The 26,901-nt window shown below is 45.0% G+C and overlaps 1 protein-coding gene across 2 annotated transcripts in view; it reads left to right on the plus strand.

The window, feature by feature from the left end:
- The window catches only part of dpysl3 (dihydropyrimidinase like 3), a 116,760-nt gene that overhangs the window by 77,250 nt on the left and 12,609 nt on the right, over positions 1 to 26,901 (plus strand). Inside the window, exons 12-13 of one of the 2 annotated variants that reach the window (XM_034178000.1) lie at positions 4,502 to 4,681; positions 17,949 to 18,120. In XM_034178000.1, the coding sequence (XP_034033891.1) occupies positions 4,502 to 4,681; positions 17,949 to 18,120 (352 nt within the window). The remainder of the gene's footprint in view (positions 1 to 4,501; positions 4,682 to 17,948; positions 18,121 to 26,901) is intronic. The other variant, XM_034178001.1, reaches the window with a different exon arrangement.

Raw genomic sequence — 26,901 nt, forward strand, 5'->3', positions numbered from 1 at the left:
TTAATTCTGGCCTATATAAGGTGCCTGAGCCCATTGAAGCTGACCCCCCACACAGATAAAAAAATCCAAGCAAACAGGCTGAGTTTGCCCTGTAATTTCCGACAGTACATGAAAGCAGCAGCAGCCTCAGCTCTCACAAACCTGCTTCTGCACTGTGTGAAAACATTCAGCCGGTAGAATGAAGTCAAACTAAACAATAACATTACAAAAAATAAACAAATGATTAAAAAATGTCAAGAATGACAGCAAAACGAAACACGGACGAATTGAGGTTTTCGTTGCCCTTCGTTCAAATTTTTCAACAGTTTAAAAATCCTCATGAAGCCCCAGCTGCAGGAGCAAAGGTTAAATGATGCCAACAAAAGTCAACGAAAATCCAGATTTCTTGTTTCGTCAGGGCTTCATTGCCCTTCGTTAAGTGCAGTGTGACTGGGCCATAAGAGGTTTTACTTTGTCATCTGATGGTTAATAATCACATTATTCCCTTTGATCACTTTGCGTGTAGAGAGTCAGACTCAGAGAGTCAGACTCAGACGTGCTGCTGTCGCGCTCTGATCACCTCCCCATCTTTTATTATGAACTGATGCTGAATTTATGTGGAAATGACTGTTGTACAAAAGCTTCAGATATCTGTCACCAAGCTAGATGATGACTGGAGTGCGGTTTTAAGGAGAAATGAGGCGATAATCTGTGAATTGCTGCTGGTGCTCCGAAATGACACATGCACAGTGAAGGCAGGTGGGACAGCCTAGCCACAATACAAAAATAAATAAATAAATAAATTTAATTCAATGCTGGAGGAAACAAAGGCAGGACAAGACAAGGATTAAAAATCACATCATAGTGTTAACTAAACATACTGACGTCTGTGTCGATCAGGGCAAATGACCACCATCTCAGCTTTCTTCTAGTTTAATACTAATAAATTGACTTGATGACTTTCAGCTTTTAACAACCAAACAATCCTCCGAAATCACAGTAGGAGAAATCTTGGCTCCAAATAAAGTGGTGTATCATCAGCATAGCCCTGAAAGGTAACCCAGAGACTGAATTATCTGAGCCCCAGGTGCTATATCGAGTAGGTCTAAAAACTGAATGATGAGTACTGCGTGAAAAGAGGGATTGTCAGATGCGTTCACACAACACCATGGTTTCTTATTAATTTGTAAGTTTAGCAAAACAATATTTATTATCACCATGCAGGTGTTTAGACAAATGAAATAAAGCTGTGGATGATTTAGTCAGCACCAGAAAAAGAAAGCTGCTCTATTTCCCAAAGTGGGACGGCTGAGAAAGAGAAACCCAAAATAATAATGTGCCTTTTCCAAATGTGGACTGCATCCACTGAGACCTCGGGGTTCTCACATAATGATGTCACCGCTTCATTTCCTGCTGGTTGTTCTTGCAGTTTAAATAGCAGGAGCAAAGAGAGAACCAGAGCAGCAGCAGCAGCAGCAGCTCCAATAAATCCACCTTAATGGACAATCTGACACCAGGCCAAACAGGAGCGGCTCTGTTTACCAGACCAGTGTGCTGCTGAATAACTTCTCCGTAAATATCACCAGGATTGTGAAGTGTTTCTCTTCAAAAGACCTATGTACATGTGTTCTCTGTTATGTGTAATTGTATAAAATCAATACATGTGCACATGGTACTGTGTGCACATAAGAAAATAGTGACACGTAGACACCGTCAGGCCAAAACGCACACTCTCAGGCACACACTGCTCAGTCATGACATCATGTTTGGAATGCAGCAAGTCTTAGTTATGTCCTGTTCTGGCCTGAAGTTGGACGGCAGCAGAAAATGGGGCCGTGTGCAGAGGAAACAAGCAACAATGGAATGATGGGAGGGGATGGCCACAGATCATAAACATATATGGGGGGCATTCGCAGAAGGGAACTTGGAAGAGGATGGCTCGATGGACAGAGCACAGGGTTGAAGAAATGTAATCAGTGAGGCAAACAGAGGTGATTAACTACAACTACAAGGGGTAAAAATAAAAAGGGTAAGGATTGAAAGAGTACAGAGAAAAGTTGGGATGACAGTGAGAGATTGTGGTAGAAATTGAGAGGAAATAACAGACTGAATGATGAAGAAATCAGTGTTGACGTTTATAACACCATTTTTTTCTTAATCATTTGATAATTTGACGACTGTTTGTTTTGGTTTGTTTGTTCCACTACTCCTTCAGAGTGTTTGGGCCATTTGCCACCAAACTTGTGGAACCTCTAGGTTGACCCCAGAATTGCCCTTAAATGTTTATTTTAGCAAAGGTCTAGGTTATTGAGGTTAAAGGTCAAAGTATTGCTTGATCTTTGTGTGTGTGTGGGGGGGGGGGGGGGGGGCACTACTCCTCCCAAGTCCTTTGGCAAATTTCAATCAAAGTTGATATGTGGTTGACAAACAACCTCAGACTTGCCGTTATTAAAGAGTATGTGTGGAAAAGGTCAAAGTATTTAGAGTCAAATATTTATTTTTTTTCCTCTTATGTTTGCCAGACACATATATGCATTTGGGCTCTAGAATTATCCAGGCAAAAGACCATCACTGGGGTCACTGACTCCAGTGATGGTCCCTGAGATTAGAGATGAAAATTTAAAATCTTATTTTTTCCTAATTTGTATCAAACTTGGCACCCATATGTAGGTGGTTTCCTGATTTTCCCAAGTGAGGTCAAATTTACAAAAGATCAGTCATTGGGGACAAGGACAAATTTGTATACTCGCTTAATCCTCATAGGTCCTTTTACTGATTTCTTAGCAAACATACTACATAGGTAGGTTTATGAATTTTCCAAGTGAAGTCAAGTGATCAAAGGTCAGCTATTGAGTTCATGGTCTCTGTAGTTGAAGGTTAAAAAGTATGATTCTCACTCCAATTTGCACCGAAATTTGCACCCATATGTACTGTAGGTGGCTTCCACAATTGTCCAAGTGAGGTCAAATTTGCAAAGGTTAATCCATGTGGTCAAGCTCACATATGTCTCTTTGTTGTTCCTTGTTACTTCCTTATTTGGCTGATTTCTACTAAACCTTTTGTGCATGAAGTTTGACCTCAGAACCGCCCTTAAAGAGTTCATTGTGGCAAAGGCCAAAAAAATGTATTTTCCACTCAATTTGGAACATATGTAGTGTATTCTGGAATTGTGCTGGCATGGTCAGCCAAAGGTCAGTCATTCAGGTAAAGGTCAATGTCAGACTAGTAAGAGGTTAAAATTATGATTTTCACTCTGATTTGGACCAAACTTGGTATACATATGTAGGTGGGTTCTGGAAATGCCCAGGTGAGGACACACTTGGCAACATGCAGTCATCATGGGGATCAAGGTCATTGGAGTCTAAGGTCAAACTTTAGCTTTTTCACCAATCTTTCCACATACACAGTGCATAGGTGGGTTCTGGACTTGCCTGGTGGTGTTAAATTTGATAAAGTTCAATCACTGTGTTGAGGCCATGTCTGTCTCTTTGGTGGCCTTCATCTCCCAGACCCTTTGGATTATTTCTACCAACTTTGGTACATGGCTGAAGGTCAGCCTTAGAATTTTCCTAAAAGGGTTAACTTTTGCAAAGATCATTGGAGTAAAGGTCAAGGACATTGATTGAGACCAAACTTTGTACACATTGTTAGGCAGATTCAGGAGTTGCCCTGGAAAGATCAGCCAAAACGCAAACATTCAGGTGAAGGTTAAGGTAATTGGGGTCAAAGGTCAAATTTCCAACAGACAAAGACTTGCATTGTTTACAAGGAAACAAGGGACAAGTATGGATCAACTACTTAGCCTATCACAATAATGCTAGGCTAAGGTTATCGTTTGGACTAAATGAAATTGTCAAATACGTTTTTTTGTGATATGTGGTGCTGCTAGCTTAACTAATTGCACATAGAATGTGAATATATTACATACAGCAGTAATGTCTTGTTAAAATTTCATTTTAAAAATACATTTTCAGCATTAGTAACATTGTTGTCTCACCAGTCACAAACGCGGCTGCCATGGCTGGAACATCAACTCGGATACCCCGGGTTGCTCAATTTCCTCACGTTTCCAAGCCGAAATTCTGACCCGATGGAGCACTCAAGCATTTTTCCCTGAACTAGAGGTTGGAATCTTCGACCTTTCAAGGGTTTTGAACTTAGCATTTGTACTATTCGGTATTGCCCTACAGCTAATTGAGAACTCCATTTATTGAATAGTTTATGCTTGGGGAGGGGAGAATTTCTGAAATGACTTGGACCACGAGGCGCTAATATCATAGCTACTGCCTGTAGAAGCTTTTTTTTCTTTTTACTTCAACATGGCCTACACCAGTTCACTTACTCCATGCTTATTATAAACGTGCTGCATCTACTGTATCAGAAAGAAATTTAACAGCAAGGACTTGCTTGCATGAGTAAGTTGTGGAAAAATCTGCCTCCCTGGGGAATAATGTCATTTTTATTGTTGCAGCAATGTTTCTGGAGGTCGTTGTCATGTAATTATTTTGTATTTGTGTTGCAGGCTGCTGAGTACAACGTGTTTGAGGGCATGGAACTGCGTGGAGCCCCGCTAGTAGTGATTTGTCAGGGGAAGATTGTTCTTGAAGATGGAACCTTGCATATCACCTCCGGCGTGGGTCGCTTTATTCCTTGCTCGCCTTTCCCTGACTTTGCTTACAAGCGTGTTAAAGCCAGGAAGCAGGTAGGACATGCTGCTGCCATTTTATTATTGTTTCTTTATTTTTAATTTCTTGAACCACGAGTAAGAGGAGAATAAAGTTTCTTGGGTTGGTGGATGTGATCCATCGCTGCACTGTCAATTGAATAACATATAGCGTAGTTATAAATATAGCATGACGCATTATTTTGAAGAATGTGATGGGTTTATCTAATAAATATATAACAATACAAATAAGAATGCACTTTTCGTGATGCTAAGCATTGAATTAACACTTAAATGGAGTCTACAGGTTTTATCATGGAATATAGTCACTATTAACACATTGATGTGATGATGAATATTATTTTATGGAATCTCTGACTCATTAATTGTAAGCTACACTTTAAGAGTAGCCTGCAAAATGTTTGACATGGCCTCTTCACGATTGTTTTGTTTGTTTGTTAATGTTTATTTCCCATGCTGGTAGTTTTACTATTTAATCTATTTGAGATTGAGCAGCAATCTCAGAAATTGTACATCATTGTTAGCTAGCAAAATGCAAACATCCTGGAATCAAGTAAAAGTCTAGAAAAATAAATTCAGCACAGGAGCAATGCCTAGTCTTGGCTCAGTTAGTGGAATCCTGTGAAGCCATTTTCTCCTCTGCTTCAGAAACATTTGAGCCACTTAAAAGTCCTTTCTGCTTTCTGAATAACTAGGATTTTTTTCTAGGATCTGTTCTTAAATTTAAGGGGAAATCCTTCTGACTTTTCTTTAAATTTTGTCACTATGACCGAGTCCTTACAGTAGATGGCTTTGTGAATTTGGCCCCTGGTTCCAAACCTGAGCCAAACTCCAAGTCAACGATATCCCGGGGGGAAGTTGCAAGGTTTTACTTGCCCTGAGGTTGTCAAAATTAGAAGTGCACAATGTTACAAAGTCATGATAACTCAGTTGCTGGACAATCAAAACTAATTTAAAAGATCGTTGATCGTGTTTGGATGAACTCCCCCAAAAGCAAGCAGCAAGTCTTAGGTACGAATGGGGGGCCCCAAGAATAACGCTGGGGAAACATGGTTTTGTTTTAGACAGTCACATTTATGAAATTACACTTTGTCGTGCAGTGAGAGAAGATTATGGAAACACGGGGGGGGGGGGGGGGGTAGAATGCAGGATGAATGGTCTTTTAAGTTGTAAGTGAAAATGTGTGTGAGGTTGTATGTGCCGAAACAATGGAGAGAAAAAGATGGAAAGAAAACTGAAGGCAGGGAAGCCAGATGTGGAGTTACACAGAAAGTCTGACATCAGCTCTTAAGGTTTAGCCACAAAGTACTGGCTGGACTTGTAGTCTGTAAAGTGTAACATTAATGCTGTCAGGATTTTGTGTCATTATGGCTTTGACATGATGGTTTCAAAAGAAACCTTAAGTGCGGATCTCTATGACTTTACACTGAGAGTGACCGCACACTGTGCATGAGATTTTAAGAGGCTCCAAATGCACAATTTACTATCATATCACATGACTGATTAGATTCTTAAAGCTGTTGGAGGATGTTGTTTTTAAAACAGGTCGATTAGTTTCTCTTGTAACAGAAACCAGACTCTGCTCAGCAAATCCACATATAAGGTGATTAGAGTCTAAAATCTAAAACCGCACATTTACGCTGCTTAATCAAGTGTCCACTGCAGGCAGCAGGACGGTGGTCATGGCTTGTTGCAGTGAAGAATGAAAGGTTATGAGGTTTATGATCTCATGTGAGGGTTTCAGTAGTAACTGAAGAGACCACGGATCACCACAAGCCACAGGGAGCTGTGATGTTGGAAAGGAGCTCAGGGTGGAGCTGCTGCTCCTTCTTGTTGAAAATAGTCCAACAATGTGGTCCACGCACCTCATTAGGATATACCGTTGGGTGTCTCCAGTTTGGTTTTTAAAACACGTCCAACAGTGAGGACAATCCTGGGTGCATCTACAACATGATGGAGGAATTATACAATAAACAACACAGTTTTTTTTAAACACCCGTTTTGAGTAAGGAAAGATGTCAAGAAGAAATCTTCTTTGATGGAGAAAAGTGCTGCAGGTTCCTAAATCGCACAGAAATACTGTAGCACTGTGAAAATTAGATTAGTGTTTCTGGAGAAGGGGCAAGCGTACCCCTGAGTCTACATAACATAAATAGACATAGAAAGATAACGAACAATAAAGCTTCACATTTTTTACTCTAGTATGTTACATTATTCATTCATTCATGTTGTGCCACTTATATGGATCCAGGTCACAGTGGTAGCAGACTAAGGGCCCCTTCACACATAGTACGAAGTACTACAAAGTACAAATCAGGGCGAATCACGGTGGAACAGCTCGTATGAGCTAACCACGAAAACATCGAGCCGACGGGCAGGTGTGAACGAACCCGCTGCAACGGTTTCATGCACGCGATGGTGTCATGCACGAGTGTGCATGAAACCGTCGCAGCGGGAACACAGTACAAGCAGCTGGAATATGTGTAACCACATCGCACAGCTGCTGTGAAAGAAAAGAAAAAGAAAAATACATGCCACCCACAGGATTCGAACCTGCAATGTACAATAGCTCTGGTTGCCAGCCAGAAACTTTACCACTGTGCTACCATCGCTGTCCTATAAAAGGTGCAGAAAATACGTTACTGAAAGTGGCGTATTTGTCACACTGTTGGCTTGTCATATTGTCCTGTGGCTTGCTGCTCACAGGACATGTGTGTCCTGTCAGACACACGTGACATTCAGATCACCTGCTGTGTGTCCACATGACCTGACGGTCTGTTTCAGCTGGGAGGCTGGGACAGCATGTCAATGTACGTGCTCTCCAGCCTGTCGCAAAAGCGATATATGCTTTTATCTATTTCCACGTGAGGACAGCAAGCACACACACGTACATGTACGTCAAAACATGGTATGTGTTCTGCAGCTGTGACGTCCAGGACCAGAGTTGTCAACAGCCACGGCTGTTGGCAGCCAGCCATGCCCCCTGTCCATTCAGTGTGTGTGGGGGGGGTGCGAATCACACGTACACACGTGTTGTGGGGAAGCGGGAGGGAACATGCGAAACACATGCACACGTGTTGTGTGGGGAGCCGACACTATGGCAACTCCACAGTCATGGGGTCACTTAGACAAATTTCACTGCCAGCTCGAAAGTGATCGTCTGCTGACTGTTTTCATGCTAACAGCGCGAATGGCCACACATTTTCTAAGTGCCAAGGGAGCCGTGTTAGATGTTCGTGTGCCACCTGGAATTTGGCTGACACTGCCGTGAGAGGGTTTGATGGGCTTTCATAGCACACACTCTGTCTTTCTGCCGCTGGTGTGTGCAAATAGTTGTAGCAACAGGTGTATGAGGTGTTGGAGGCTAGGGCTGCTCGATTATGGAAAAAATCAGTATCACAGTTATTTAGGTAAATACTGAAATCACGATTATTCAGACGATTATTTTTTTTTAGTTACACAATGCATTTATTCAGCATTTCTCTCACTCTAAAAAAAAAAAAAAATTGTTATAGACAGTGTGCGCAAAACCTCCAAATTGAAAATGCACTGTACCTTACCTGTATAAAACGTAAAATGAATAAAATAAATATTAAAAATATCATATTATATATTATTTTTCTGTTTTCCTCTCCCTTCCCTGTTGTCACTGACCAGTTGGTCAGTGTCTTTGGGCATCTCCCTGACTTGTGCTACTAGGACATAGTGCTGCTGCATTGTTTTTGTTTCAATTTATGTTCATTAGTTTGTGTTTTTGTCATCATTCCCTTGATCACGTCTCCTTATCTCCTTTTGGAGAAATTTATCCGTTCACTTATTGTTAAAATATACAATGAAACAGCTTTTTTAAAAATAATAAAATAGTTGCTGTTGAAAGAGCCTTTTATTTAGAAGCAGGTGATGTTATGCTGAATTCTTGGGACCAGATGAAGGTCTCTTCTGCAGCTTTGAACTCTGGTGGTGTTGCTGAAGACACTTTTGTCCTATTTTGAAGAGCAGAGATGTTTTCTTTCAACTGGACGTGGTGTTCAATGGAAGTTTGGTTGTCTGCACAACAAATATTCCTGATTAGGACAAATAAAAATATTTCTTTAAATATAAAGAAAGACTAAACAGTTTATATATAAAAAAGGGGGAAAAAATGGGAAAAACGATGGAAAAAAAACACCCGAAAAAATAAGTTATTTAAAGTTAAGCTTTTGTGGTGTCTGAAAAAAGCTGTAGCTTTATTTGGTAAAAATAAAAAAGACTGAATCATTTACAAATTAAAGCATTCACTCAGATCAACTGTGCTAAAAGGCTAAGCTAATGTTAACCGATCATTAAACCTTCACAGCAGTTCAGTAAATGTCACGTTTTATTTTTACATTATTCCTACCTCGATAAAGCTGCAGGACTAAACTCCGTTGGGCAAACTGGGACTTCGCATATATCCAAAAAGTGGGAGATTTCGGACTGAGTGGGTTTGCTCCATCACCCCGGCTGCCTGCCTCGGTCTGCCCAGGAATGATGCCTGAAGGCCGGCTTCTCTGTGCGGATTGGCTCGCTGTCGCGGTTCGATCGATATCCCACCAAGTCGTCAGTCCTCCCTCGGTCGGCGTCACTCCGAAAAGTAGCTGAAAAAAAGCTTCTCCCAGCAGGGTGATGGGAGAATCGTTCTACTGCTGTTTTTTAAAGCTTTTTTGTGGTTCAGGCGACGCAAATTCAAGAAGGCGATCGCTGAACTTTTTTCAGGTTGTGGAAACAGCCAGTGTGTGACTTAGCAATCCCGCCCCCTTGCCGCTTCCGAAGCGACGTGTCTGACGTAATGCGTCTTGGGACACGTTGACGGATTGGCCTGATGAAAGGCCCTTAAATCGTTTCACTCGATTATACGAGTTTGGAGATCGTTTGATACAAATATCGATATCGCGATCGAAATTCGGTTAATTGCACAGCCCTGTTGGAGGCAGCTACAATTTTCCACTATTGCATACGATTCCTGCTTCATGCGCAATTCAACCACATTTGTACTATGTGTGAAGGGGCCCCAAGCAACTCAGCCTACACTTCCTTATCCATGGCCAAATCTTGTAACTCTTCTCAGTGGATCCCAAGGAATTCCCAAGCCAGCTGGGAAATATAATCCCTCCAGAATGTCCTGGGTCTTTCCTGGGGCCTCCTCCCAGTTGGACGTTCAGAGGACATGACCAGAGTGCATCCTCAACAGATGCCCACACCACCTCAGCTGGCTCATTTCAGTGCGAAGAGCCACTAATCCACCATGTCAGCTTGACTGTATTCTTTCTGTATTTTAGCATTTTTTGTAAAATGTTTTATATTACATGTGTTGATATTATAAATTACTTTGCGGTTTTTGAATGGAAAACACTATTTATATAAATTCTAATTATTTTATTCCAACTAGTGGGCATTGAAGGTTAAAAAAATATTATTTCAAAGACACTGTTCCTGACAGTTTAAAACTATAGTCCTGCTTTTTTTTTTTAGAAAATTGACCAAATTTACTTCATGTACCTTTATTTCTGTGTTAGCCGTATTTCACAAAAGTACAGCTAATTATATGGCTGGAAAAGTATTTATTGTGGGGTGATTCATGAGCTTTTGCAAAGAACATAAAGACAGAAACACCTGTGAAAGGTTCAGAATTGATGCTAATTTCACTGAAAACTGGGAACTTTGAATTTCAGATTTACAATTTCGAGAACTGCATTTAGTAAATCTATAAATGTTAACCTTCCCACTGACTCATTTTGACTAACCGAGTAAAAGTGTTTTAATTGTAATTGTTGTTACTATTGACAACTGACACAGCAAACCTTTGTGAGATTGTTGTCTCACCCGTGTCCAGCAGGCATCCAGCAAATCTTTAAAGTGAAATATGTGCTGGACATTTGATGGCCTGTGTTTAGTTGCATCCATCACCGTCTTTCTCTTTCCATTTGCATCAGATTTTTTTTTTTTTGTAGCACTTTCTGTTGTGAAAGTGTCATGACACGGACCCACAACAGGGGGCGTTAATGAACGGACAATGGATAAGCCAAAAAGTAACAATTTAATGTTGTGAATCGCACAACAACGTACAGACAATAACAATATGGTGGACTGTCAATCATACACCAGGTGACGTGTGGGCAGGCTCGACGATAGAAGACGCCTGGAGAGAGAAGAGCTGGATCCCCACACAGCTTCCAACACCAACGGAGCTGAAGAACACCGGAGCTGCCAAGCCCTGCGCCCCAGGTGGCCGCTGTCTTCAGCAGTCAGACCCGGTACTGCTGGCAGAGAACAGAGACAGTCCAGATGAGTGTGAGTTCGCACACTCAGTAATCCCACAGTCTGTATTAAGTAAAGGAGGGAAAACCTCCACCTCCAATCACACACACTCGTGCAGCTCCTGGTCAACCACTTATCTGGGTTGGGATGTGAGGCGTAGCCGTCGCTGTCACAGTTGCAGTCCGGTCTTTGTAGTGGCGGTGATGGGTGACAGCTTGTGTTGATTAATGACAGCTGTCACCTCCAGCAAAGCCGACGCCCTCTCGTGCTTGAAGCCCGCACTTCAAGCAGGGCGCCATCTTGTGGTGGTGGGCCAGCAGTACCTCCTCTTCAGCGGCCCACACAACAGGACCCCCCCCTCAACGGGCGCTTCCTGGCGCCCGACCAGGCTTGTCCGGGTGCCGCCGGTAGAAGTCGGCCAGGAGGGCCGGGTCCAGGATGAAGCTCCTCTTCACCCAGGAGCGTTCTTCGGGTCCATACCCCTCCCAGTCCACCAAATACTGGAACCCCCGGCCCTTCCGACGGATGTCCAGGAGCCGGCGCACGGTCCAAGCCGGCTCCCCGTCGATGATCCGGGCAGGAGGCGGCGCCGGTCCGGGGGCACAGAGGGGTGACACGTGGTGAGGTTTGATGTGGGACACATGGAAAACTGGGTGGATCCGCAGTGAAGCTGAAGCTGCCAGCTTCACTGCGGCTGGACTGAGGACCTTGAGGATAGGGAAAGGTCCGATGTATCTGTCCTTCAACTTTTGGGATTCCACTTGCAGGGGAATGTCCTTTGTAGAAAGCCAAACCTCCTGCCCAGGCTGGTACGCAGGGGCCGGGGCACGCCGGCGGTCTGCATGGTTCTTGGCCCTCGTCCGGGCTTTGAGCAGGGCAGAGCGGGCGGTACGCCACACCCGACGGCACCTTCTCAGATGGGCCTGGACCGAGGGCACCCCGACCTCTCCCTCCACTAGCGGGAACAATGGGGGCTGGTACCCCAAACACACTTCAAATGGGGAGAGGCCGGTGGCAGACGAGACTTGGCTATTATGAGGGTACTCGATCCAGGCCAGATGGTCACTCCAGGCCGTCGGGTGCGCGGAGGTCACGCAACGGAGGGCCTGCTCCAGTTCCTGGTTTGTCCGCTCTGCCTGCCCGTTCGTCTGGGGGTGGTACCCAGACGAGAGACTGACGGTGGCCCCCAGTTCCCTACAGAAACTCCGCCAGACCTGGGAGGAGAACTGAGGACCACGATCCGAGACAGTGTCCGATGGAATCCCATGCAGACGCATGACGTGGTGGACCAGGAGGTCTGCAGTCTCCTGGGCCGTCGGGAGCTTCGGGAGGGCCACGAAGTGGGCCGCCTTGGAAAACCGGTCCACTATCGTTAGGATGGTGGTGTTTCCCTGGGACGGCGGGAGGCCCGTGACAAAGTCCAGGCCGATATGAGACCAGGGGCGACGAGGCACTGGCAGAGGCTGGAGGAGGCCTTGGGCCTTGTGATGGTCAGCTTTGCCCCTGGTGCAGGTGGTGCAGGCCTGGACATACTCCCGGACGTCGGCTTCCATAGACGCCCACCAGAAGCGCTGCCGGACCACTGCCACGGTTCTTCGCACCCCTGGGTGACAGGAGAGCTTGGAACCGTGACAGAAGTCAAGGACCACAGCCCTGGCCTCTGGTGGGACGTACAGTTTGCTCTTCGGACCGGTCCCCGGGTCCGGGCTCCGTGTCAGGGCCTCCCGGACGGTCTTCTCCACGTCCCAGGTAAGGGCGGCCACGACAGTGGACTCGGGGATGATGGTGTCAGGGGGGTCTGACAGCTCGGTCTTGACCTCCTCTTCGTGCACCCGGGACAGGGCATCAGATCGTTGGTTCTTTGTCCCGGGGCGGTAGGTGATCCGGAAGTCAAAACGCCCGAAGAACAGCGACCAGCGGGCTTGCCTGGGGTTCAGACGCTTCGCGGTCCGGATGTACTCCAGGTTCCGATGGTCCGTGAAAACTGTAAATGGTACAGACGCTCCCTCCAACAGGTGTCTCCACTCTTCAAGAGCCTCCTTCACCGCAAGAAGTTCCCGATTGCCGACGTCATAGTTCCGTTCAGCTGGGGTCAACCTGCGGGAAAAGTAGGCACATGGATGGAGAACCTTGTCGGACTCCCCGCTCTGGGATAGCACGGCTCCTATCCCTGAGTCAGAGGCATCCACTTCAACAATAAACTGGCGCTTGGGATCGGGCTGCACCAGAACTGGTGCAGTTGAGAACCGGCGTTTCAACTCCCTAAACGCGGCTTCGCACCGATCCGACCAGGTGAAGGGGACTTTTGTGGAGGTCAGGGCTGTCAGGGGGCTAACTACCTGACTGTAACCCTTGATGAACCTCCGGTAGAAATTTGCAAAACCGAGGAACTGTTGTAGTATCCTACGGTTTGTTGGTTGGGGCCAATCTCTCACCGCCGCAACCTTGGCCGGATCAGGGGCGACGGAGTTGGAGGAGATGATGAACCCCAAGAAGGACAAAGAAGAGCGGTGGAACTCACACTTCTCGCCCTTCACAAACAGCTGGTTCTCCAACAACCGCTGTAGGACCTGACGTACATGCTTAACATGGGTCTCAGGATCCGGAGAAAAAATGAGTATATCGTCTAGATATACGAAGACAAACCGATGCAGGAAGTCCCGCAAGACGTCATTAACCAATGCTTGGAATGTCGCGGGCGCATTGGTGAGGCCGAACGGCATGACCAGGTACTCAAAGTGACCTAAGGGGGTGTTAAATGCCGTTTTCCACTCGTCTCCCTCCCGGATCCGAACCAGGTGATAAGCATTCCTAAGATCCAATTTCGTGAAAATTTGGGCTCCATGCAGGGGCGTGAACACTGAGTCCAACAGAGGTAACGGGTATCGGTTACGAACCGTGATCTCATTCAGCCCTCTGTAATCAATGCATGGACGGAGTCCGCCGTCCTTCTTGCCCACAAAAAAGAAACCAGCACCCATCGGGGAGGTGGAGTTCCGGATCAACCTGGCAGCTAACGAGTCCCGGATGTAGGTCTCCATTGATTCGCGTTCCGGACGTGAGAGGTTGTACAGCCTGCTGGACGGGTACTCAGCGCCCGGTATCAAATCAATGGCACAATCGTACGGACGGTGCGGGGGCAGCGTGAATGCCAGATCCTTGCTGAAGACGTCAACAAGGTCGTGGTACTCGGCTGGCACCGCCGCCAGATTGGGGGGGACTAAAACCTCCTCCTTAGCTGTCACACCGGGTGGAACCGAGGATCCTAAACACTCCCGGTGGCAGGTTTCGCTCCACTGAACCACAACCCCAGACGGCCAATCAATCCGGGGATTGTGTTTTAACACCCATGGAAAACCCAATATCACTCGGGAGGTAGAAGGTGTTACATAAAACACAATCTCCTCCCTGTGATTCCCAGACACCACCAATGTCACTGGCTGAGTCTGGTGTGTGATTAGTGGAAGAAGGGTGCCATCTAGTGCCCGCACCGACAATGGTGACGGTAAGGCCACTAGAGGGAGCCCGACCTCCTTTGCCCATCTGCTATCCAGCAGATTTCCCTCCGACCCCGTGTCCACCAGTGCTGGGGCGTGAAGGGTTAAATCCTCACTCAGGATCGTGACTGGGATTCGTGCAGATTTACGGGGTCTCCCCGCGTGGGTATTGTGACCCACCCTTAGCCCAGTCTCTAAGGACGAGTGCTGCTGTTTTGATCGTTTGGGGCATTCTCTCTGTGTGTGCCCAGTTGAGCTACAGAGAAAACACTCTCCACGGATCAGCCTCCTTTGTCTCTGATCTGATCGTTTTTTGGCCCTGCTCGTTTCCATAGCAACGTCAGCAGGGGGAGCTGTTGTCACGTGGAGAGCCCTGGCAGTGGAGCGTGGGGAAGTCGGCTCCCTTTCAGACCCGGGAGGAAGAGGGACGGCTTGTGCCTGACCATGCCCTTCGTCTCGCGCCCGTCGGTGTTCTGTTAATCGGTTGTCTAACCGTATAACCAGGTCGATAAGCCCATCTAAATCCCGCGGCTCGTCCTTCGCCACCAGGTGCTCCTTGAGGACCAGAGACAGTCCGTTTACAAAGGCGGCGCGGAGCGCAACAGCATTCCAGCCGGCTCGCGCTGCCGCGATGCGGAAGTCGACTGCATACTTTGCTGCACTCCGACACCCCTGTCTTATCGACAGCAGCACACTTGAAGCGGTCTCGCCTCTATGAGGGTGGTCGAACACCTGTCGGAACTCCCTCACAAACTCAGTATAAACCGTTAGGAGCCGTGAATTCTGCTCCCAAAGCGCCGTAGCCCAGGCGCGTGCATCTCCTCGAAGCAAGTTTATAACGTAAGCCACCCGGCTGGTGTCTGACGCGTACATGACGGGACGCTGTGAAAAGACGAGCGAGCACTGCATCAAGAAGTCCGCGCACGTCTCCACACAGCCTCCGTACGGCTCCGGAGGGCTTATGTATGCTTCAGGGGAAGGTGGGGGGGGTCGTTGAACGACCAGCGGAATGTCTGTTTCTGGCACACGTTCAGCAGGAGGAGGTGCTGCAGCAGCGCCCTGATCATGCGCTTCCACCTGGGCGGTGAGAGCCTCTATCCTGCGATTGAGAACACTGCTCTGCTCGGTAACTAAGTCCAACCTAGCGGCAAAGGCGGTTAAGATGTGTTGCAGCTCACCCACCACGCCTCCTGCCTGTGCACCTCGCTCTCCCATTGGCTGTTCAAGCGATGGTTGACGCCCCTCGGGATCCATGACGCTGGCCGAGAAATCCTGTTGTGAAAGTGTCGTGACACGGACCCACAACAGGGGGCGTTAATGAACGGACAATGGATAAGCCAAAAAGTAACAATTTAATGTTGTGAATCGCACAACAACGTACAGACAATAACAATATGGTGGACTGTCAATCATACACCAGGTGACGTGTGGGCAGGCTCGACGATAGAAGACGCCTGGAGAGAGAAGAGCTGGATCCCCACACAGCTTCCAACACCAACGGAGCTGAAGAACACCGGAGCCGCCAAGCCCTGCGCCCCAGGTGGCCGCTGTCTTCAGCAGTCAGACCCGGTACTGCTGGCAGAGAACAGAGACAGTCCAGATGAGTGTGAGTTCGCACACTCAGTAATCCCACAGTCTGTATTAAGTAAAGGAGGGAAAACCTCCACCTCCAATCCCACACACTCGTGCAGCTCCTGGTCAACCACTTATCTGGGTTGGGGTGTGAGGCGAAGCCGTCGCTGTCACACCAAACGCCAATCCCTCAGATAAGGACACACTCCAGGAAAACGGCTGCAACAGAAGTTCAGGTTATTACACACAAAGTGTCAGTCAGCAGAGAAATTACCTGAATGGTAGTTGATTTCTCAGCGAGGAGGTGGAGTTGCAGTCCGGTCTTTGTAGTGGTGGTGATGGGTGACAGCTTGTGTTGATTAATGACAGCTGTCACCTCCAGCAAAGCCGACGCCCTCTCGTGCTTGAAGCCCGCACTTCAAGCAGGGCGCCATCTTGTGGTGGTGGGCCAGCAGTACCTCCTCTTCAGCAGCCCACACAACAACTTTCAGTCACAACTGAAGGTCTCCTGTGTTTTTTCAAGTCCATGAAGCTAACACTAGCATATGTAGTGTAGCAGTGCCCTTTGACCCTTGAACAGCATGCTGCAAACCTGAGTTTCTCCATGTGTCCTGGCATCTTAGTGGAATTTTTTATAAAAATTCTCAAGTATTTTTCCAAAGGTGAACTTTAAGTATATTGGTGATATAAAATTTTGATTTTTTTGTGAATACTAATAAATAAAATTATACTTGTGCCAAATAAAATCCTTTTTATAACTTAAATCATTTTTTTAATTCCAACAGGACTGTACTTTTTGTTTCAATCATCTTTTTGTACATGCTGAAAAATCTCATTGTTGAACAGTTGTTCCACATCTGGCTCGTGATGATAAAATGCATTGACAGTGTTCTGTTTGTCTTGGTAGCCGTCGCTGTGATGCTTTCTTCATTCACAGATGTCTCTTTTCAATTCTTGACACAGTTTCCTTGGTTGTACTGAGTCACACTATTGTGACAAAGACAGAAAATGGCCTCTTCACTCGCAACATTAAATTTCACTGTGCATGTGTGTAAATGAAAATCTGGAAATATATCTCAGCAGGGGCTTTGAAGATGTGCACATAAATAATTTGGACACAAACAGCCGTGTAATGCTAAACAGGTGTGGTTACTTTACATGGAAATAATCTGATGTGATATAAAAGACTATCGTGTCTCTGTTTTGTCCCATCTTCTCTTCATCTCCACTGTTTTTTTTTTTAATTTATTTACGTCCGCCAAGGATATAATAAAATTAGTGGTATTTATTTATTTATTTATCTGTCTGTTAGCAGGATTACGTGAAAACAACTACACGGATTTTGACAAAATTTGCACCACAGACACATATTAAGGCATGGAAGACTTCATTAAATTTTGGAGGTGATCCGGATCCGTATTCTGGATCAAGATTTCTCTTTATGTAGGCATTGAAGGATTACGCCAAAACTACTGCATGGATTTTGACGAAATTTGCACCGCAGATACATTTTAGGGCATCGAAGACTCCATTAAATTTTGGAGGTGATCCAGATCCGAATTCTGGATCAAGATTTCCCTTTATGTAGGCTTTGAAGGATTACATCTAAACTATGTCACACAGTCTCACCAAATTTACACCACAGATAGATATTAGGTATTGGAAGACTCTAATAAATTTTGGAGGTGATCCAGATCCAGATTCTGGATCAAGATTTCATTTTATAGGCTTTGAAGGATTACGTCAAAACTACGTCATGAATTCTCACCAAATTTGCACCACAAATAGATATTAGGGCATGGAAGACTCCACTGAATTTCGGAGGTGATCTAGATCCAGTTTTGGTGGACATCAGAAATCGCTGATTACTCTTGTTTTTGTTTTTTTGTTTTTTTTAGCATGTCTTCTGTTTTCTTTCTTTCACATTTTTGCTCCTGTAGCTGGCGGTCCTGAGGGCAGTACCCAGGGGGATGTATGACGGCCCTGTGTCTGAGTTCTCCATGTCGCGCGGTGGTACCCCCTCAGCCTCGGCACGGACCTCTCCCACCAAACAGCCAGTCAGAAACCTGCACCAGTCTGGATTTAGTCTAGCAGGTAACCCTGCACCATGTGGTGAGCTCAGCTTCTTAATATTCTTCTGTCTGTGAACCACTCCCTCCTCTATTTTTTTATTCTATGCATTGGTGCATTTGTGCAGCATCCGAAAAGCATGTGTCAGGTTACTCGCCTTCATCAGCCCAGCAACTGTGTTGCATGTTGTTGTTGTATGTCTGCTGCCTCTGTCTTGTTTTCAACTACATCTGTGTTTTTTGGTTCATTACCAGCATAGCACAAAAGCTAATAAATAGATTTTTATCGAAGCACCTGGTGCATATGGGCCAAATGTTGCCCCTGGCACCAGTTTTTTTTTTTTTTAAAACTGACAGAGCTGGAAAACCATGCTTTTAAAACAAGATTTCATCTTGTCTGCTTGATATAAAGTTTGACGATGTTTTCAAATACACCAATATGTGTTAAATTCACATTTTAAAGCTTATATGTTTGTGAAATATCGTGGTCATATAACTAATCTTGTAAGATGTCCATGTTTTCCACACGAGAAGGGAAGCTGCACCATTCACGTCACATTTAGGCATAATTATTTTTAGATCACAGTAATTGTTGAGCATTATACTGGTTATGGTATATCAGTACTTTGCCTGAACAGCATATCTAATTAGAAATTAATTCTAAATATGTGAAAGTACTAAGTCCTATACAGGGCCTAAGGCACATTGCTTATTTGCAAATGAAAGTCTATGACTACCCTTGATTGGGACACCAATCCATCGCAGGTTACTTCCCCAGCCAAGACCAGTATTCATTTGTAGCTGGGAAGACTGGGACCATGTAGATGTTCATTTTTACAATGCAATTTGAATTAACAATGAGGAGTTTGAAGGGTGTAACGACATTCACGGCTTCAGCTCGTATGGTTATGTATATCTAGTTACCTCCACCAGCGAAGTTGGAGGATGTTATGTTTTCGCCCCTGTTTGTCTGTTTGTGAACAACCTGGAGCCCACAATTTTTCATATATTATGATTTTTTTTTTTTACTGAATACTGAACACACACCAAAAACAAAAACCCCCGCAATTTCTAATATTTAATCCCCTCATCGAGCGGACGATATAAGTACAATCCTTCTGTTCCTCTGTATATGACCCATGGTCACAGATGTCAAGTCATGCAATGACATGAATGAAGCAGTGCGCTCCTATCATGTCGATATCTGCTGGCCCCGCATGTCCATCCGTCCCCGTGTGTCAAGAGAGCGGCGCGCCGAAGGACACCGCATCATGTGGACCATAGCTGGCGTGAGTGACGTGACATTCAGATTGCCAGCTGAGTGTACACATGATCAGGCGGTCCCTTTCACATGGCACAGCCTGCATATGCGCTGTGTGGTCGCTGCTACCCATTGCAAAGGCGATATATGTTTTTATGTATTTCCACGTGAGGACAGCATGTCCTTGCATGCGCCTCACAGTGGAGTGTTGCAAGGTGATGTCCGTCATAACATGGTATGTGTTCTCCAGCTGTGACTTGTGGATTCACAGATCCCAACAGCAGCAGCTGGCGCGGACACACCCACCTTACTGAACAAGCTCAGCTCAAAGACAAAAGTCTCACTTTCTGTTCCTTTTTTGTGTGATTATTTATTTTATGTATTTGTTATGTAATTATATATGTAGGTAATGTTGTGTGTATTTATTTCATTGTCCTGTTAACACGTGCACTGAACCTCTGTCAGCTGGAACTGACCACAGCACGATTAGCAAAGCGATCACACATGAATGAGTTCACACCTTTCCCCATGTTTTATTTATTTTCCACTCTTTCTGTTTGTCATGTCAGTACATTTCACATGGTGGAAGGTTCATTAGCCTAACTGGCCGGCTGACGACAAAGTTCACACTCTGCTGTGCGCACGCAGATGTGGCTGGCCGGTCCCCATGTGATCTTGTCTGTATGTAATTATCATCATGTCATGCGAGCCTGCCCACACATGTGCAGTGCGTGGAGTGTTGTTCATGTTGTTGATGGCATGACATACAGTATGTCCTTAGCTGAGTTGCAAGTACATAGTGGTCAGCTGTTCCAGCTGGACATTACAGCCATCCAGATGTGTGCTGCGCTGGACAGCAATCGCACCCCCAGCCATCTCGATGACACATTCCTCATGACATCTGTGGTGCGGGGAGTATGACACACTCGCACGCCACATGTGCTGGGGGGTCCAACATGCCGTGCGAATGTTGCGAATATGATTAGCTGACAATGCAACCTCATCTTGCTTGCCGTTGGAATGGGTTACAGGCACGAGCAGCACGTGAATGTCGAGTGCATGTGCTATGCACGAATGGTTGTGGCGACAGCTGTATGAGGAGTTCGAGGCGGCTCTGATTTTTCATGAATGGCATGCCATTCCTCCTTCGTGTGCCAGTCGGCTTCAGTCGTGTTATGTGTGAAGGGGCCCTTACAAACAGTGTGGTATTTTATGGTAAATCTGTCTGGCAGTTCTCAAAAACTATTGACCTTACAAGAAGACAAATGAGGGAATCCACAAAGACACCCAGACAACTCTGAGGGCCCCTTCACACATAGTACGAATGTGGTCGACTTGCGCATGAAGTGTGCATGAAGCAGGAATCGTATGCTAAACGTGTAAAATCGTAGCTGCCTCGAATGCCTCGTACAGCTGTTGCTACAACTGTTTGCGCACACCAGTGGCTGAAAGACAGAGTATGTGCTGTGAGAGCCCATCGAACCATCTTGCGGCAGGTGTCGGCCAAATTCCAGCTGACACACACGAACATCGTACACTGTTCATTTTGCACTTAGAAAATGTGTGGCCATTCGTACTATCATCATGAAAACAGTCAGCAGACAGTCACTGTCGAGCTGGATGTGAAATTTGTTTTAGTGCCCCACGAGTGTGGAGTTGTGTGCCGGGGGAGGGGCACACTTGCATAAAATTCTTATATGTATCTACAGATCTGATCACATGGGGGCTGGACAGCCAGGTCTGATTGCACACAGCACGGGGAGGTGCCTGTCAGTGGATCACAGCACACTGACAGCTGGATGACAGCTCAGTGCACACATTACAAACAGAAACCACCGCCAGGACAGTAAATAATTACAGCAATACCTGTCTCTGCTCCTGGATGTCCCAGCTTGAGAACACGTTCCATGTTTGGGAGGACATGAACTTACAACATTCCTCCGTGAGGCGCGTGTCTCTGCCTGCTGTCCTCACGTGGAAATATATAAAACATTTTTTGCCTTTGCGCCGGTCTGCAGCAGCTACACACAGCACCTCCTCCATGTCCGTGTTGATTTCAGGCATTTTTCCACACCAATTACAGGCCAGTGATGGTAGCGCAGTGGTAGTTTCCGTCTGGTAATCAGAACTTACAGATTTGAATCCCATAAGTGGCATTATTTTTTTTTACAATGGTTATTTAACCGCGGGGTTCTATATTGTGTCCCCTTTAATTTATTATTTATATCAACCCAGTGATATTCACTAATTATACAGCTGTTTTTTATTTTATTGTTCTGCTCGCACTGTGTTTCCGTGTGCACGAAACCATCGCAGCATGTATTTTTTATTTATTTATGTATTTATTTTTTGTTAACAGCAGCTGCACGATGTGGTTACACATCACGCCGCATCGTGCCTGTTGGTGCAATGATTTTGTGGTTTGCTCATATGAACTGTTCCGCTGTGAGTCGTCCTGAGTTGTACTTATTTATACGATGTGTGAAGGGACCCTGAAGGATGTACAGGCTTCTGTGTCTGGGACTGGGGAAGTCACACTTGATGTGAGTGTTGCCTGAGGGCGTGAAATGTAAACTGTAATATTTCAGTCCAGACAGCTGGTTACGGTCTACTGAGAAAGTCTCTCACATTCTCACACTCATCACTTGGATGAGTGGCCAAATGGCTTGAAGACCAACACGACGCAACTCGATTTTTCATATGTAGATGACTTAAGGATCTTCAATGGCTGATCTCAAGAGTATGTATTCATATTGAACCTCTGCTCCGTGCTGAGTGTGTGTTTGGGCCTGTCTGTGTGCTCAGCATGGCACTACTTTCAGAAACGAGGAAATAGGCTTTGTCAGGGTACCAAACAGAGTGAAGTCGTGACACTCAGTGTTTCTCCTGTTTTATAATCAAGCATGCCAGTGTATGACAGTGAAGACATGTACATCTGTGAAGTTAAACCAAAGCAAACAGACGTGTTCATCCTCAACAACAACAAAAAACCAACCGCTGCACTCACACGACAGTTTTTATAAACACATTTGTATTCATGTGTTCATGTGTTCTATTCAGACTTTAACTTTACTTTGTAACAGTTGGTGTAATTTTATTCAACGGGGGACAGAAGTCTTCACAATAGTGTTTACAACCTTGGTCTGTGTTACGCAACCTGTATGTGTGTATGTGTGATACATCATCAGTTTCTCACACACACACACACACACACACACACACACACACACACACACACACACACACACACACACACACGCACACACAGTCTGTGACCTCCACTGGAAAGAATTCCCACACTGAGAACATGAGCTTACAGGGGAGTTGTTTTCCCAGGCTTCGGAACAGTCGTGTGTACTTTTAAATGTGTGTTTATATACTTCTGTACATACAAAATGAGTCAGTCTTGTATCTATTAAAGATTTTCCAGTGCCATCACCTGCAGAGGTGATTTACTTGTCTGGAAGGGGATGTGAATTATTCTTCGCTTTTATGCGATCCATCACAGTCCCACGTCATTCGACTTCTCCTTCATACTCACCGACCTCATCGGACTGGTGCTCATCCCGGGGTTCTGAAGTGTGAGTCGGATGGACGAGAGTTGATGACTCCTCCTGGACAGGACAGCACTCTGACGCAGATTATGTCTTTCTTGAAGCCCAGTACCCATTTACAGCTGGGCGGATTGCGACACAGACAAGGAGCGTGACCGGCGATTGAATCCAAGACTACCTATCTTCCTGGGATACAGCCAACATGGCTTCAAGTTTCCCAAAAATCTCTGTCATACATAGTGATGTGCTTGTCTTCAATCAATCAATCAATCAACTTTTTTCTTGTATAGCGCCAAATCACAACAAACAGTTGCCCCAAGGCGCTCCACATTGCAAGCCAAGGCCATACAATAATTATGAAATACAGTCTACGTCTAAAGCAACATAACCAAGGGATGGTCCAGGGTCACCCGATCCAGCCCTAACTATAAGCCTTAGCGAAAAGGAAAGTTTTAAGCCTAATCTTAAAAGTAGAGAGGGTATCTGTCTCCCTGATCTGAATTGGGAGCTGGTTCCACAGGAGAGGAGCCTGAAAGCTGAAGGCTCTGCCTCCCATTCTACTCTTACAAACCCTAGGAACTACAAGTAAGCCCGCAGTCTGAGAGCGAAGCGCTCTAATGGGGTAATATGGTACTATGAGGTCCCTAAGATAAGATGGGACCTGATTATTCAAAACCTTATAAGTAAGAAGAAGAATTTTAAATTCTATTCTAGCATTAACAGGAAGCCAATGAAGGGAGGCCAACACGGGTGAGATATGCTCTCTCCTGCTAGTCCCCGTCAGTACTCTAGCTGCAGCATTCTGAACCAACTGAAGGCTTTTTAGGGAACTTTTAGGACAACCTGATAATAATGAATTACAGTAGTCCAGCCTAGAGGAAATAAATGCATGAATTAGTTTTTCAGCATCACTCTGAGACAAGACCTTTCTGATTTTAGAGATATTGCGTAAATGCAAAAAGGCAGTCCTACATATTTGTTTAATATGCGCTTTGAATGACATATCCTGATCAAAAATAACTCCAAGATTTCTCACAGTATTACTAGAGATCAGGGAAATGCCATCCAGAGTAACGATCTGGTTAGACACCATGCTTCTAAGATTTGTGGGGCCAAGTACAATAACTTCAGTTTTATCTGAGTTTAAAAGCAGGAAATTAGAGGTCATCCATGTCTTTATGTCTGTAAGACAATCCTGCAGTTTAGCTAATTGGTGCGTATCCTCTGGCTTCATGGATAGATAAAGCTGGGTATCATTTGCGTAACAATGAAAATTTAAGCAATACCGTCTAATAATACTGCCCAAGGGAAGCATGTATAAAGTGAATAAAATTGGTCCTAGCACAGAACCTTGTGGAACTCCATAATTAACTTTAGTCTGTGAAGAAGATTCCCCATTTACATGAACAAACTGTAATCTATTAGACAAATATGATTCAAACCACCGCAGCGCAATGCCTTTAATACCTATGACATGCTCTAATCTCTGTAATAAAATTTTATGGTCAACAGTATCAAAAGCAGCACTGAGGTCCAACAGAACAAGCACAGAGATAAGTCCACTGTCCGAAGCCATAAGAAGATCATTTGTAACCTTCACTAATGCTGTTTCTGTACTATGATGAATTCTAAAACCTGACTGAAACTCTTCAAATAGACCATTCCTCTGCAGGTGATCAGTTAGCTGTTTTACAACTACCCTCTCAAGAATCTTTGAGAGAAAAGGAAGGTTGGAGATTGGCCTATAATTAGCTAAGATAGCTGGGTCAAGTGATGGCTTTTTAAGTAATGGTTTAATTACTGCCACCTTAAAGGCCTGTGGTACATAACCAACTAACAAAGATAGATTGATCATATTTAAGATTGAAGCATTAAATAATGGTAGGACTTCCTTGAGCAGCCTGGCAGGAATGGGGTCTAATAAGCATGTTGATGGTTTGGATGAAGTAACTAATGAAAATAACTCAGACAGAACAATCGGAGAGAAAGTGTTGTGTGGGCCGCTGAAGAGGAGGTACTGCTGGCCCACCACCACCAGAGGGCGCCCTGCCTGGAGTGCGGGCTCCAGGCACCAGAGGGCGCTGCCGCCGACGAAGGCTGTCAGGCTGACAGCTGTCACCCATTACTAGACACAGCTGACTGCACTCAGGACGGAGTATATCAGCAGGACAGCGTCTCCACCTCAGTGCCGAGATATCGCCTTGAGATTAAGGTAACCTACTCTGCTAGTATATATTTTGAGGACTCTGATAAACCTTGCTAAACTATTTCAGGACAGCTGATTACAGAAAGCACCTTGCTTGGATAAGTACTCACCTTCCTGCTTCATTATTTCAAGAGGTGGAGGCGGCTTCTCCCCTCTCCGTCTACTGGGTGCTGTCGCACCCATACCTGTGTGTTTGTGCTCTTTCCCGCCAGCAGTACCGGATCCGACGAGCGAAGGCAGTGGCCACCTGGGAATTCGGGACTTGGCGGTTCCAGTACTCCTGGTTTTCGGTGGCAGAGGAAATCTGGGTGGTTCCGGTTCGACGGGGACGGACGTCTCCTACCTTCGAGCCTGCCCACACAACACCAGCAGATTTCGACTTACAAAGTATTAATTGTTGTATTGGTTGTGCCCTGTTCACAACAGTAAAACTTGTTATTCACCTTTCTCTATTGTCCGTTCATTGCGCCCCCTGTTGTGGGTCCGTGTACCTACACTTTCACAACAGAAAGAGTCTAACCAAATACCGGCATCACTGAAAGCAGCCAAAGATAACGATACATCTTTGGGATGGTTATGAGTAATGTTTTCTCTAATAGTCAAAATTTTGTTAGCAAAGAAAGTCATGAAGTCATTACTAGTTAAAGTTAATGGAATACTCAGCTCAATAGAGCTCTGACTCTTTGTCAGCCTGGCTACAGTGCTGAAAAGAAACCTGGGGTTGTTCTTATTTTCTTCAATTAGTGATGAGTAGAAAGATGTCCTAGCTTCACGAAGGGCTTTCTTATAGAGCAACAAACTCTTTTTCCAGGCTAAGTGAAGATCTTCTAAATTAGTGAGACGCCATTTCCTCTCCAACTTACGGGTTATCTGCTTTAAGCTACGAGTTTGTGAGTTATACCACGGAGTCAGACACTTCTGATTTAAAGCTCTCTTTTTCAGAGGAGCTACAGCATCCAAAGTTGTCTTCAATGAGGATGTAAAACTATTGACAAGATACTCTAACTCCCTTACAGAGTTTAGGTAGCTACTCTGCTCTGTGTTGGTATATGACATTAGAGAACATAAAGAAGGAATCATATCCTTAAACCTAGTTACAGCGCTTTCTGAAAGACTTCTAGTGTAATGAAACTTATTCCCCACTGCAGGGTAGTCCATCAGGGTAAATGTAAATGTTATTAAAAAATGATCAGACAAAAGGGAGTTTTCAGGGAATACTGTTAAGTCTTCTATTTCCATACCATAAGTCAGAACAAGATCTAAAATATGATTAAAGTGGTGGGTGGACTCATTTACTTTTTGAGCAAAGCCGATAGAGTCTAATAATAGATTAAATGCAGTGTTGAGGCTGTCATTCTCAGCATCTGTGTGGATGTTAAAATCGCCCACTATAATTATCTTATCTGAGCTAAGCACTAAGTCAGACAAAAGGTCTGAAAATTCACAGAGAAACTCACAGTAACGACCAGGTGGACGATAGATAATAACAAATAAAACTGGTTTTTGGGACTTCCAATTTGGATGGACAAGACTAAGATACAAGCTTTCAAATGAATTAAAGCTCTGTCTAGGTTTTTGATTAATTAATAAGCTGGAATGGAAGATTGCTGCTAATCCTCCGCCACGGCCCGTGCTACGAGCATTCTGACAGTTAGTGTGACTCGGGGGTGTTGACTCATTTAAACTAACATATTCATCCTGCTGTAACCAAGTTTCTGTTAGGCAGAATAAATCAATACGTTGATCAATTATTATATCATTTACCAACAGGGACTTAGAAGAAAGAGACCTAATGTTTAATAG

This window comes from Thalassophryne amazonica, chromosome 9, assembly GCF_902500255.1.
Source record: "Thalassophryne amazonica chromosome 9, fThaAma1.1, whole genome shotgun sequence".
NCBI classification, from domain to species: domain Eukaryota; kingdom Metazoa; phylum Chordata; class Actinopteri; order Batrachoidiformes; family Batrachoididae; genus Thalassophryne; species Thalassophryne amazonica.